Source organism: Anolis sagrei, chromosome 1 (genome assembly GCF_037176765.1).
Source record: "Anolis sagrei isolate rAnoSag1 chromosome 1, rAnoSag1.mat, whole genome shotgun sequence".
Classification (NCBI taxonomy): domain Eukaryota; kingdom Metazoa; phylum Chordata; class Lepidosauria; order Squamata; family Dactyloidae; genus Anolis; species Anolis sagrei.
This window is the reverse complement of record NC_090021.1, coordinates 253,527,506-253,540,131: the sequence shown is the minus strand read 5'-3', so window position 1 is coordinate 253,540,131 and position 12,626 is coordinate 253,527,506. Positions and strand designations below refer to the sequence as shown.

The 12,626-nt window shown below is 38.7% G+C and overlaps 1 protein-coding gene across 4 annotated transcripts in view; it reads left to right on the top strand.

The window, feature by feature from the left end:
• Positions 1-12,626, top strand: part of GALNT18 (polypeptide N-acetylgalactosaminyltransferase 18) — a 339,264-nt gene that overhangs the window by 244,354 nt on the left and 82,284 nt on the right. For all 4 annotated transcript variants that reach the window (XM_060766933.2, XM_060766929.2, XM_060766922.2 and 1 more), the window contains exons 4-6: positions 1,140-1,323; positions 4,443-4,640; positions 9,818-9,932. In XM_060766933.2, the coding sequence (XP_060622916.2) occupies positions 1,140-1,323; positions 4,443-4,640; positions 9,818-9,932 (497 nt within the window). The remainder of the gene's footprint in view (positions 1-1,139; positions 1,324-4,442; positions 4,641-9,817; positions 9,933-12,626) is intronic.

The following is a 12,626-nucleotide window of genomic DNA, read 5'->3' as shown; positions in this document are numbered from 1 at the left end:
TAGGCAAAACTACGGTGAGGTGGATCTGGAATTGGTTAAGTGGACGAACACAGAGAGTGCTCACTAATGCTTCCTCTTCATCTTGGAAAGAAGTGACAAGTGGAGTGCCGCAGGGTTCCGTCCTGGGCCCGGTCCTGTTCAACATCTTTATTAATGACTTAGATGAAGGGCTAGAAGGCATGATCATCAAGTTTGCAGACGACACCAAATTGGGAGGGATAGCCAATAGTCCAGAGGACAGGAGCAGAATTCAAAACGATCTTGACAGATTAGAGAGATGGGCCAAAACTAACAAAATGAAGTTCAACAGTGACAAATGCAAGATACTCCACTTTGGCAGAAAAAACGAAATGCAAAGATACAGAATGGGTGAAGCCTGGCTCGAGAGCAGTACGTGTGAAAAAGATCTTGGAGTCCTCGTGGACAACAAGTTAAACATGAGCCAACAATGTGACGTGGTGGCAAAAAAAGCCAATGGGATTTTGGCCTGCATCAAGAGGGGCATAGTGTCTAGATCTAAGGAAGTAATGCTACCCCTCTATTCTGCTCTGGTTAGACCACACCTGGAATATTGTGTCCAATTCTGGGCGCCACAATTCAAGAGAGATATTGACAAGCTGGAATGTGTCCAGAGGAGGGCGACTAAAATGATCAAGGGTCTGGAGAACAAGCCCTATGAGGAGCGGCTTAGGGAACTGGGCATGTTTAGCCTGAAGAAGAGAAGGCTGAGAGGAGATATGATAGCCATGTATAAATATGTGAGAGGAAGCCACAGGGAGGAGGGAGCAAGCTTGTTTTCTGCTTCCTTGGAGACTAGGACGCGGAACAATGGCTTCAAACTACAAGAGAGGAGATTCCATCTGAACATGAGGAAGAACTTCCTGACTGTGAGAGCCGTTCAGCAGTGGAACTCTCTGCCCCGGAATGTGGTGGAGGCTCCTTCTTTGGAAGCTTTTAAACAGAGGCTGGATGGCCATTTGTCAGGGGTGGTTTGAATGCAATATTCCTGCTTCTTGGCAGGGGGTTGGACTGGATGGCCCATGAGGTCTCTTCCAACTCTTTGATTCTATGATTCTATGATTCTATGATTCTTGGAAGCTTGATTAATATTCTTAACCATCTTTGTATTCCTTATATAGAAGAACTCAAAGAGAAGCTAAAAGGATATGTTGATGAGGTGAACACACAGAAGCCTGGGTTCATCAAGATGGTTCGACACAACAAGCAAGAAGGGCTCATTCGGTCTCGTGTTAGTGGCTGGAGGGCAGCCACAGCTCCAGTAGTTGCACTCTTTGATGCCCATGTAGAATTCAATGTAGGATGGTATGTACCTTGCTGCATCTGAATCTGTATCATTTTGTGAATTTGTTTCCCACTGTCCATAAAGTTCAGGAAAGTGTTACATAGAGTTCTGTTAATGATGTGTTAAATATAGACGATGGGTAAAATATTCTTAACTCGCAAATAATTATTTTCTACTTATTATTAAACCCAATATAAGTTTTAGCCATTGATTAGAGGACTAATGAATGCATCTTAATTTGGGCCAAAAGGAAGGATGCTGTTTTGAAAGCTTTCACAAGTCTTTAGTGCTGGAGGGCTGGGGTGGAAAGCAGCCATGAAACCGTTTCTTCTTCTTGAGTCAGTAAGAAGGTTCTTGCCCTCTCTCTGAGTTGGCTTTCTCTTGTAGTCATATGGCCAAACTTGAAACTATGTAATACTTGATTCATAATTTATTCAGTTTCACCAATTCGAACCAATGTGTGCTACAGACAACAGTGAGCAAGATGAGAAAGAGAAAGGTGATGGGACATGACAGGTGATTTCTCACTCACCCAAGTACTGTCTCCCAAATAGTAAATCTTCTATTAATTAAAGCAAGTGTTAGATTTCCAAAAGGAAATGGAATAGAAAATGGAGATTCAAAATGCTGCTGTGCGCCACATGCCACCATTGCAATCTACAGATATAAAGCATGGCAGGTTGAATCTATACGAAAGAGGTTGCCTATATTAATAGTTAAGGTCATGAACTCTTGACATCAATTGCTGAACTTCATTGACCTCATGGAACACAGCACTGAAACAGTTGATTCATATTCAGGGATGTCTAAAAATATATTTAGTTTGAATTGTTTGAGCGAAGTTTGGTTTGGATCATGCAAATGTGCTGAAGACTCTCTTCTAGAGCTTATTGAACTGATAAAATTAATTCAGATAATGTATACAAATGGCTCAGGGAATTATTGTACGTGTAAAGTTGTATTACTGTTCTCATACATTTTCACCTGCACATAATTCCTGATAAAGGGATCATAAATCATGTTTTAACTAAGTGAGAAGATAGCAACCAGAGCTGGGGATTTCGAAGTACAAAATGACACTTTTAACAACATTCTAAAATTTAGAATGCTGTGCTAATTTCATTAATATATTTGGAGATTAACATGGGAGTCAGGGTCATACAACAGAAAAAGAAATTCTGGGAGATTTAAAAAAAAACAGATACCGGTATATTTCTACAACTTCCTAAGGGAATGGCTGAAAATGTATGAGAGAATGAGGCATTATTCTTACCCTTATCTGTTGAGAGAACTTGGGATTGCAGTCTTTGAAGGTGATACCTACATAAAACTTGAAAAGATTCCAGACTTCACTTCTGCATAGGCAAGATGTGTCAGCAAGTATCCTTCTTGATGGCAAATAACAAAAAACATTGTCAATTGCTCAAAACATTCCTGATTAATATGAACGTTTATCTCCCATATTAAAGAAAATACCTATATTAGGCTTGCCAAGAGAGGAAATTGGCTGGGCTGGGCTTCATTGAGGATATGAGCAGTTTTTCAATATAACTGAAGAGTAATAACATTGAGAATATACCATTGAAATGGGAGGCAGATTCTACCTGGTGCTTTTACCCTTGGATAAGCTGGGAATGTGGATTCTTCCCAAAACTATCTCTTAACTCCATGATGCCCCTGTTTGTTTTTGTAGCTGTTTAAAAAGAGGAGTAGGGGAGATCATAAAGATAATCTGAGACCTAATTAAGTAATCACCGCATTCTATTTTTCAATTATTCCTGTTGTGCTGATATTAATTAATTGGATCGAAGAGCAAAAAGTAGCAATTCATGTCAGTTATTGCTCATGTCTTTTGTGAGTTTTCTTTCTTTTTGGGTAAACTAGAGAAATATTTTCAAACAACTCAACTTTATATTTGTGGATTGATAGCAGGAAGTCATTTAAAATTATGTTAAAAGTGGTGAAAAGATGTTTTCCCCTCAGCACTGTTTGAGCTGAACATTTATTGGTCCTTTGAAAGAAACCAAAGATGAGATTTAAGAGGAAAATTTGAAACTGAAGCTGATTTTCTTGATTTAAGCTATTAACAGGTGGTCCATTGTGTAGCAACGTCTTGGTCTTAAGGAAAGAGTAAATTAAATAAAGAGGATGATTTTTTAAATTAATGTTAATTTATTGTTTAAAATATTTTTCCACATAGAAACAACATGGCTCTTAGACTGAGGCCCCTTCCAAACAGTTGAATAAAACCCCATATTTTCTGCTTTGAATTGGAATGTATTACAGTATGGACACAGACAACCCAGTTCAAAGCAGATATTGTGGGATTTTCCGCCTTGATATTCTGGGTTATATGGCTATGTGGAAGTGCCCTGAATGTATAGAGGGAGGAGGGGAATAAAGGAGAGAGAAAGAGAAGCATAATTGATGTTATGCTAGCTAGAGGGTTGTTAAATGAGGAAATGAAGGAAGTAATTTGATTGATGTCATTGAAGCAGATATGGCTAAGATGTACAATGGTGTTTAATTTACAGTACAGGAAGATTAATAAGAAATAGCTGAACTTTAGTATGAATTGTTATCAACTATTAATAATTCCTAGCAAATTTACAGAAAGATTGGATATTTTTAAATGATCACAGGTATTCGGATGGTACAATGCTTAAAATGCTCAGTAGTATAACTTCTAAATTATTTTTCTTTGAACTCTGATTATCAATAATTTTATTCCACAGTAAAGAATGTAGTGAAGTAATGTATTACAGGAGCACTGCAATATTTTTAATGGATTAATATTGCATTAATTGCTGTTGAGAAGATTTGAAATCATTTTATCCCCCCCCCCCCCCACACACACACACCTTTTGATTTCTTTGTTTCTTTTTTAGTTAGTATTTTATATATTTGAAAAAGGTAATAACATATGTATATTTTAAACAAAGTCATAGTTTGTCCAGTACAAATCATAGTTCGGATTATTATTTCCAGCCATGTTCCCTAGGAGATTGTGGAAGTTTTAGTCCACCCTCACCCCCCAAATGTATTGATGGTTGTGCACTCACCCATAGCTAGGGCATAAAGGAAGAAGCAAACTGATGGGTATACGTGTTGAAATACTCATTATTTTCTCTTTCTTCAGGGCTGAACCAGTACTCACAAGGATCAAGGAAAACAGAAGAAGAGTAATTTCTCCATCATTTGATAACATCAAATATGACAATTTTGAAATAGAAGAGTATCCCCTGTCAGCACAAGGTTTTGACTGGGAATTATGGTGTCGATACCTAAATCCCCCCAAATCATGGTGGAAGCTGGAAAACACTACTGCTCCTATAAGGTAACATGCAAATTTGGACCCAGGTTGTGTGAAGGGTTAGATTATAAAAATACATGTAGAAAACTAACAAAAGATGTTGTGACTCATATTTTGCTTCACAGATTCTGTTTAGACATTACTGTATTCCACCACCCTCTTTTGTGAAGCACAAATGCACCATATTAGGTCTTGCAGTTAAAGTACAGTTTGCCATCTGTTTGAATTGTTTCTTGTTACAAGCAATCTTGCAGCAGGTATCTAGAACTAAATTAGATTGAATAAATGTCAGATTTTAAAATCACAAAGTTCTAGTCTTGGATATAATGCATTAAGACAATATTTGCTAATTTTTCACAGTTCAAGAATTTTGATTATAAAGGAATGGGTGAATTTGGATCTATTTTCCCAATGTGAATAGAAATAAATTTCTCATATGTGCCATCCAAATTCTATAGGAACTATTGGTTACTATGTGGAAGATATAACATAGAGGAGTGTATCACAGGGTAAAAATAAGGAGAGTGTGTGCTTATATAGTTATGACAGACTGTTAAATTTGATCAAATGGCTTTGAGAGTATAGTACAGAGAACACAATCATGGAGGGCCACAGATAGTACATCTATAAAAGTGTGCATGTGACAATATGGAAAGTTAGAACAAAAGCGAGCATAGTTTTCTTTGCAAAATATTAAAATAAGGGTGTTACTTTTACATGTATAGCATTATTGTTTTGAGGCATAATGGTTGTTTGGACCAAGAAGACAAATGACTGGCATTGTTTTCATCACCTAATTCATCAAAAATAGTCTCCTGCAGGTCTGAACTGACATTTTGTTATCATCACAGAGATACTGATCTATACAGGGAGACTGGGGGAGGTATTAGAGGTGGCAATTTTAGAAGTCTTGTGATCACATCAGGAACAGATGCCTCAGTTTATCACAGCTTGATTATCATTGTCCTGGTGAATGCAAAATGGTTCCTCCTTAATTCCAGCAACCCCCTGTCTCTTTTAATTAGAACCCTGTCGTCCCCAGTGCTTCTGTGGCTCATATATTGACAAAAGTGACATTTTTCCTTTTGCCTGCCTGCATGACAAAGTACAAGGTAGGGTGAAAGGCAGATTAATTATTCTGCTCTCAACTACTCTATAAATACTACACGGACCATTCCCATCCAATTTAAATGTCATTCAGAAGTAACCAGATTGAATGCCACAGGATGCAGTGCCTCTCCATTCCTAAGCATTTGCTTTTGCTCATTGCTTGTTAATCTTTGAAGTCATTGTATGGTGTGAGGCACGGTGTAATTTGTTGGGTCCAATGTGTAGTGGAGCCGGTATATTCTGAAAAAAATGCAAATAAATATCTGAAATGATGATGGCAACAATCTGCATCACACAGTAGCCTTATATAGGCTATTGTTTGGGGAAATAGCAAGGTGGCTAAAATAACTGTGTTTCTACTGGCTCTGACCTTTTTCAAAGCTCTGAACAAATCATATACATGGTCTTAAATTATATATACCTATAAATTAAGATATATATGGACTCAACAAGCATAATCCTGCTTGTCCGTCCCTGTCCCCCCTCCCCCCACCATTGCATTTATATCCTCATCCATATAGACTTTATAATGATAAGTATGGCAAAATATCAGTAGCTGCGAAATATGTTTGTGTAAAAAACATAGTTTTGGTACCATCAAAGTATGCAATTTACCACCCATATACTGGGATTTTGAATCCATGGATCCAACTATCCATAACTTGAAAATATTACCCAAATGAAATCCAAAAAGCAGGCCTTGATTTTGTCATTGCATATACGGACCACCATTTTACCACACTGTTGTATATAATGGGATGAGCATATATGGATTTTGATATCCATGTGTGAGAGGGTCCAGCATCCTCCATAGGCAGGGGGACATCATAAGCATGGTCATTGTAAAGGGAGTTAAGGACCGAGGGGTCCCTTAGCACATGTGACAGGGGGGAACCTTCCTTTTCAATCCCACCGCTGTCACCACTATAACAGGAGTTAAGAGATCAGGGTCTCTTATTGCTCCTGTGTGAAAGGAATATGCGAGGGTGTTACAAGTGATGAGAGAGAAAGGTGTGTGTATATGGTAGGTTTGCTGCACCACCCCAAATCACTTTTTGTGGAATTGTCTAGTAGTTGTAGCTGAGGTAAAAAGTCCCTATACACCGGTTCCTCTTTTTTGGCTCCCTTTCTCTTGTGACTGGACTGCAGAGATGTAGAGGCTTACTGTATCTGGCTTTATATGACAAAACAAGGCTGAGGCAGATTAAAAGTACACTAGAGAACAGGTTTATTGAAATGTTTGAAACAGACAACTCATTACTGAGTGGTACACATGCGTAGTTGGTTTCTGAAGCACAGACTTATAAAATAAATGGTTGCTTAAGAAAGAGTCACTTTTCTTTGATGTGAGTTACTTTCATCACACTATTCTATAACAAGTAACAGTGTGTTTCTCAGACCAGCCGCCCTGGCTGCCTGCGAGAGTAACTAGGTTCCTTCTAGACTATTCTGCACTATAGGGAAATAAACCCACTTGTATTCTCTCCAAATACAAGTCAACAAGCCTTCTCTTTGACTGTCAAAGCCAAAATACCCTGAAGCACTTGCCCTCTATTATTCTCTCCCAGTCTAATTCTAACTCACTCAGAAACTCTCTTCTCCCTGCCTGAAAATCCTAATCCTATCTCTTTCAGATCAAATCCCTCTTCTCCCTCTCTGACAGAAAGTACAGCCTTTTTACACACTCCTTCAACTCCTCCCCTAGGGGTCTGAGCCAATCAGGAGTTAGCTGACTCCTCCCCTTGCCTCTCTGCCTTATTATTATTATTATTATTATTAACTTTATTTGTACCCCGCTAGCATCTCCCGAAGGACTCGATGCGGCTTACACAGGCCGAAGCCTCAGAACACAATACAGTAAAAAACATAACACAACAATAAACAAAGCAAATCAAATCGTTAAGCAAAATAACAACAACAGTAACAATATATCAAGACACTTTAAAACTGGGCCGGCCAGCGCAATGGGGTACAGGGTTAAAAGTGCTGGAATGGCAGGAGGAACGTAGGATTAAAATAGTGCGGTGTGCAGTAATATTAATTGTACTAAAGTGCTTCTAGGACTTGGGATGGGGGATTCCTAATCTGAGAAGGCACATCGGAACAGCCAAGTTTTTAGGTTCTTTCTGAAAGCTGCTAAAGTAGGGGCCTGTCGAAGATCTTTTGGAAGAGCATTCCAAAGTCGGGGGGCCGCCACAGAAAAGGCCCTGTCCCATGTCCCCACCAAGCGTGCTTGCGACGTGGGTGGGATCATGAGCAGGGCCTCCCCAGATGACCGGAGCGAGCGTGTGGGTTCGTAGATGGAGATGCGGTCACGCAGGTAGGGTGGTCCCAAACCGTTCAGGGCTTTGTAGGTGAGCACCTGCACCTTGAATTGGGCTCGGAAAATGAATGGCAGCCAGTGGAGCTCCTTAAACAGAGGGGTAGACCTCTCTTGATAATGAGCCCCTGTTAGCATCCTAGCTGCTGCCCGCTGGACCAATTGAAGTTTCCGAGCCGTCTTCAAGGGCAGCCCCACGTAGAGCGCATTGCAGTAATCCATTCTAGATTACCAAAATGTCAGCTATCCTGAGCACCCTCCCAACATGGAGGCCTGCTCACTGACTCCCAGGCTGCGGTCTACAAAGCAAAGGTATGATTTCACTACAGTCATTCATTCCATCAGTTGCTTATGACAAATAAGACTCAGGCAGCTGTTTGGAATACTCCCAGTAACGCCTTTATTTCAGACAGCCGACAACTCAAATCCAACTCAGCTCCTTGTTCTTCTCCCTCTCCCTCTTATCCCGCTTCCTTCACTCCCCCCTCCCTCCCCCCTCCCTCCTTCCAATTACTCCACATGTATCTCTGTGCTTGCTTTGATTCAGCATCTTTGGATCTTGCTGGTGTTTTAAAGGAACAGCTTCTTTCCAATTCCAGGAGGGACGCTCCATTGTCTCCCCCTTACACCATGTCTATTTCTGGAAGGAAGTCCCAGCAGATACCAAAGGCCCACTATATTCCTGTGCAGAATAATTTCCCCAAATACTTCAGAATATTGGGTTAGAATTATGAAGAAATATTATTTTTGCCTCACAGAGGAAAGGAAACAGTGGACATTATTTATTCTGTCATAATGAGGACAAAATTGTCAAGAGTTTATCCCTTGTGCATATTCACAAATTGACCACCATGTAAGAAGTAAGAGTTATTTTTAAGAAGAAATTATTACAAGTGTGGATTTTAAAGAGAAAAAAGGAAACAATAAAGGTAAATAATAAATAATAAAGGCTGCCATTGATATGCCATCTTGTCCTTTCCCCAAGATTTATTTCTGTACCCATTTAATCCCTTTCAAGGTTTCCAAGGAAGAGTGCAGAAGCAATGTAATCAAAATATTTATGTTGCTCTTATAGGGTAGGTAAAATTGATACCTTAATGGATTTATTAGCAACAGTTCCAGGTTTTGTCAAAATGACTCTTCAGTAGTATCTTCAGTCGTGAGCCACTGTGTCTGCTTTTAGTTTGGAAATAAATAAGTCATATTATTTTTGAAAGAAAGCTACAATTTTATAGTTGAAATTGCATAAGCTAGGCAAATTTAAACAACTGTTGTGTATTATTGTTGTATGCCTTCTAGTAGCTTCCACCGTATGGTGGTCCTTATCATAGGGTTTTCTTGACAAGATTGGTTCAGAGAGGGTTTGTTTTTGCCTTCCTTTGAGAATGAAAGAATGTGACTTGCCCAAGATCACCAGAGGCTTCCTGTAGCTGAGTTAAGATTCAAGCATTGGTCTCCAAAATCTCCGCCTACATCTACACTAGAGAATTAACACAGTTTGACACTACTTTAACTGCCATGGCTCAATGCTATACATCAGCACCTTTTGGCAAGAAAAGTGACTGAATAAAACTACAGCCTCTATGATTCCATAACGTTGAGCCATAGCAGTTAAGGGGGTGTCTACAGTGTAGTTGAACACCTGGTCCAACACTCAAACCACAACACCACACTGGCACTCACCTTAACCAATGCAAACCTGAAATGCATTCTACCAATTAAATCCCTGTGTTTAAAAGTCTGTGGTTGTTGTTGTTGTTTGCCAATCCAGGAGTCCTGCACTGATTGGATGCTTCATAGTGGACAGAGACTATTTCCAAGAAATTGGTCTACTAGATGAAGGCATGGAGGTCTATGGAGGTGAAAATGTGGAACTTGGGATCAGGGTAAGCAATCATTGCGAGGAAGTTCTTTATTTCATCCCAAATGTTCAAAGAGTCCCTTAAAAAGAAGATGGTGTGGGAATTCAAAAAAGTACATTTTTAAAAATAATACATTTTTCAAAAACCAAGCAAGCCTGGGGCATTTTTCTGAGTTAGAAGGTAGGCTGCACATGCCCCCCCCCCCCCAAAAAAATGGAGAGGTAGACATTTTACTGGATGCAAATAACACAGAGATGACTTGATTTTTTTTACAATTTTTAAAGATTCAAGTTTTTTGTCAAAGTAAACTATTCAGTTGTCAAATTGATACAAGATCAGCATCCTATATGGTCTTTATTTTAATCAAAATATACATATCAGATAGCTTAATACTTGATTAAGGTCTTCTTATGTACTAGGTATAATATTATCCCTTAATTATTCAATAAAGTGGTTTTACTTAGCTGTTCTTCTATTATGAACATATCTTCATAATCTTAACATATCTTCAGTTAATAGGATTAGTGATCAATAACTCATTTAAATATGATGCAAAAAAGACAGATCCCTGAGATCTCACATTAAAAGAGACCACTGAATCAGTAGTTTTGACTTGCACTTTGTCCTCAATCTATTATTGTATTTTAGCTAATGTATTTTGTAGTTTCCCATCGGATATTTGAAGTCTTGAGTTTTATCAAAGGGCACTGCTTCATTCAGTAATTATTCCAGTACAGTAACTATTCATGTATTTTTCATAATCATTGTTTTCAACAGTGATTCTTTGGATATATGTTTAAATTTGCAGTTCTTATCATTTTTTTTCAGACTTTCCAGTCAATTTAGAACTGTCTATTGGAATAACATTTTCTGGCAGAATTAAAAACATTCAAGTTAACAAAGCCTGTTTTGCCTCCAGAAAAAAAAAACTCCTAATGACCAGTAGTTTGAGAAAGTATTTCTGCTGTTTTATTTCGATAGATGTTTATATTCATGGGAGCATTGATAAGCTGGGCCTAAGGGTCAGTCCCCTGTTTAAGTGAAGAGTAATTGTACTTGTCAGTTCACCTTATGTTAGCTTCCATTTTCCTCTGCAAATCTAGAATAAAAATGAACTCCCTTAGGAAACTATGGAGGTTTAGCAAGCAAGATTTTTTAAAAAACTTGGCAAATTACAAAATACTATAAAACCAGAGTTACAAATGTGGGAGAACACTCATTGACCTCTTTTAATTAAGATTTTCTAGGTTAAAAAACTTATCTAAGTCACATCTGCTAGTTTTGACACAGTTGAGCCATTTTGGAAGCAGATAAAAAACCAGACAGATGTGTTCTCCATTCCCAGCCCAGCTGAGCATATTTATTGACTACTGAGTCCATATAATCATGCAATTTCTATTCTACTCAGTGACATTAGTTTATTAACAACCATCTATATGATATATGTATCTCATTTCAGCTTCTCTAAATAACTTACAAAAATGTAATACTGTTATATATTTTCTTAGAAAGGGATAACTATCTGGCTTTTAGTGTAAGTGAAAATATTCTTAGGAGGACATTTGGATTGTTTTGAATATTTTACAAAAATAGATTTATGAACTATGTCATACAAAGATTAACTGCATGTAGCTGATGTCTGCCTTCTGTGGCTGTCAAAATCATCAGCATAGACACAATCCAGAAAATGAAGATACATGCCATATCACAGGTGGATAAAACATCTTCAAAGACTGGGTTAAACAAAGCTTAACCATATTTACATTATATATGGAAAATTTGCACACAGAGATCTCTCATTCTTAAGGTTTCTGTTCTAAGGGGGGTTTTGTCACATATCTAGAATTCCTCTGGATGGCTATCCACAAGATGTATTGGTTGTCCTTCTGTAATGAAGAGCATATCTTAAATGTTCCAATAATGGGAATTTACTATTTCTTTCCTCTCAATCTCTCTGGATCCCCCATTTAGATGCTACAACTCCCATGGCAGAAAAGCATCTGCTTATGTCCTCAGGCTGGTAGCATCATCTGCTGAGTTTTGTCAGGGGGCTCTGGAGAACCCTGTGAATTGATGCAGTCATTTTGCAACTGACTATGCCTCTCCAATCCACCACCATTCCATAAAATTACGTATTGTCTTCCTCCTCTTCCCCATCTTCTCCTTCTAATATCATCAGCAGCATCATTATGACTTAACTGCTTCTCCTTATGAATTGAGGCAGGGAAAAACAGGTTAAAATACAACAATTAAGACACATTATTGTTGTGTGCTTTCAAGTTGTTGCTGACTCTAAAATAAACCCATTACGGGGTTTTCTTGGCAAGATTTGTTCAGAAGAGGTTTCCATTGCCTTTTTCTGAGGCTAGGAGAGTGTTACTTGCCCAACGTCACCAGCAGAGATTAAAATCATAGTCTCCAGAGTCAGAGTCCAACATTCAAACCACTAAAACCCAGTTAAAAACAGGAAATGTGAAATATCAGGCCTGCTGTCCAAAAACCTGGTCCCAGAACCATGACTTCAGTTTCTTCCTAAAAGACAGGAGGGATGAAGCCGACCTTACCTCATTGAGAAGTGAGTTCCACAGATGGGGGGCTACAGCTGAGAAGGCCCTGTCTCTCATCCACGCCAGATGTATTTGCAGGAGCGAGAGCAGGGTCTCCCTGGAGGATCTTAAACTGCAAGACAGGATGTAGTGGGAGATGCATTCGGACAAG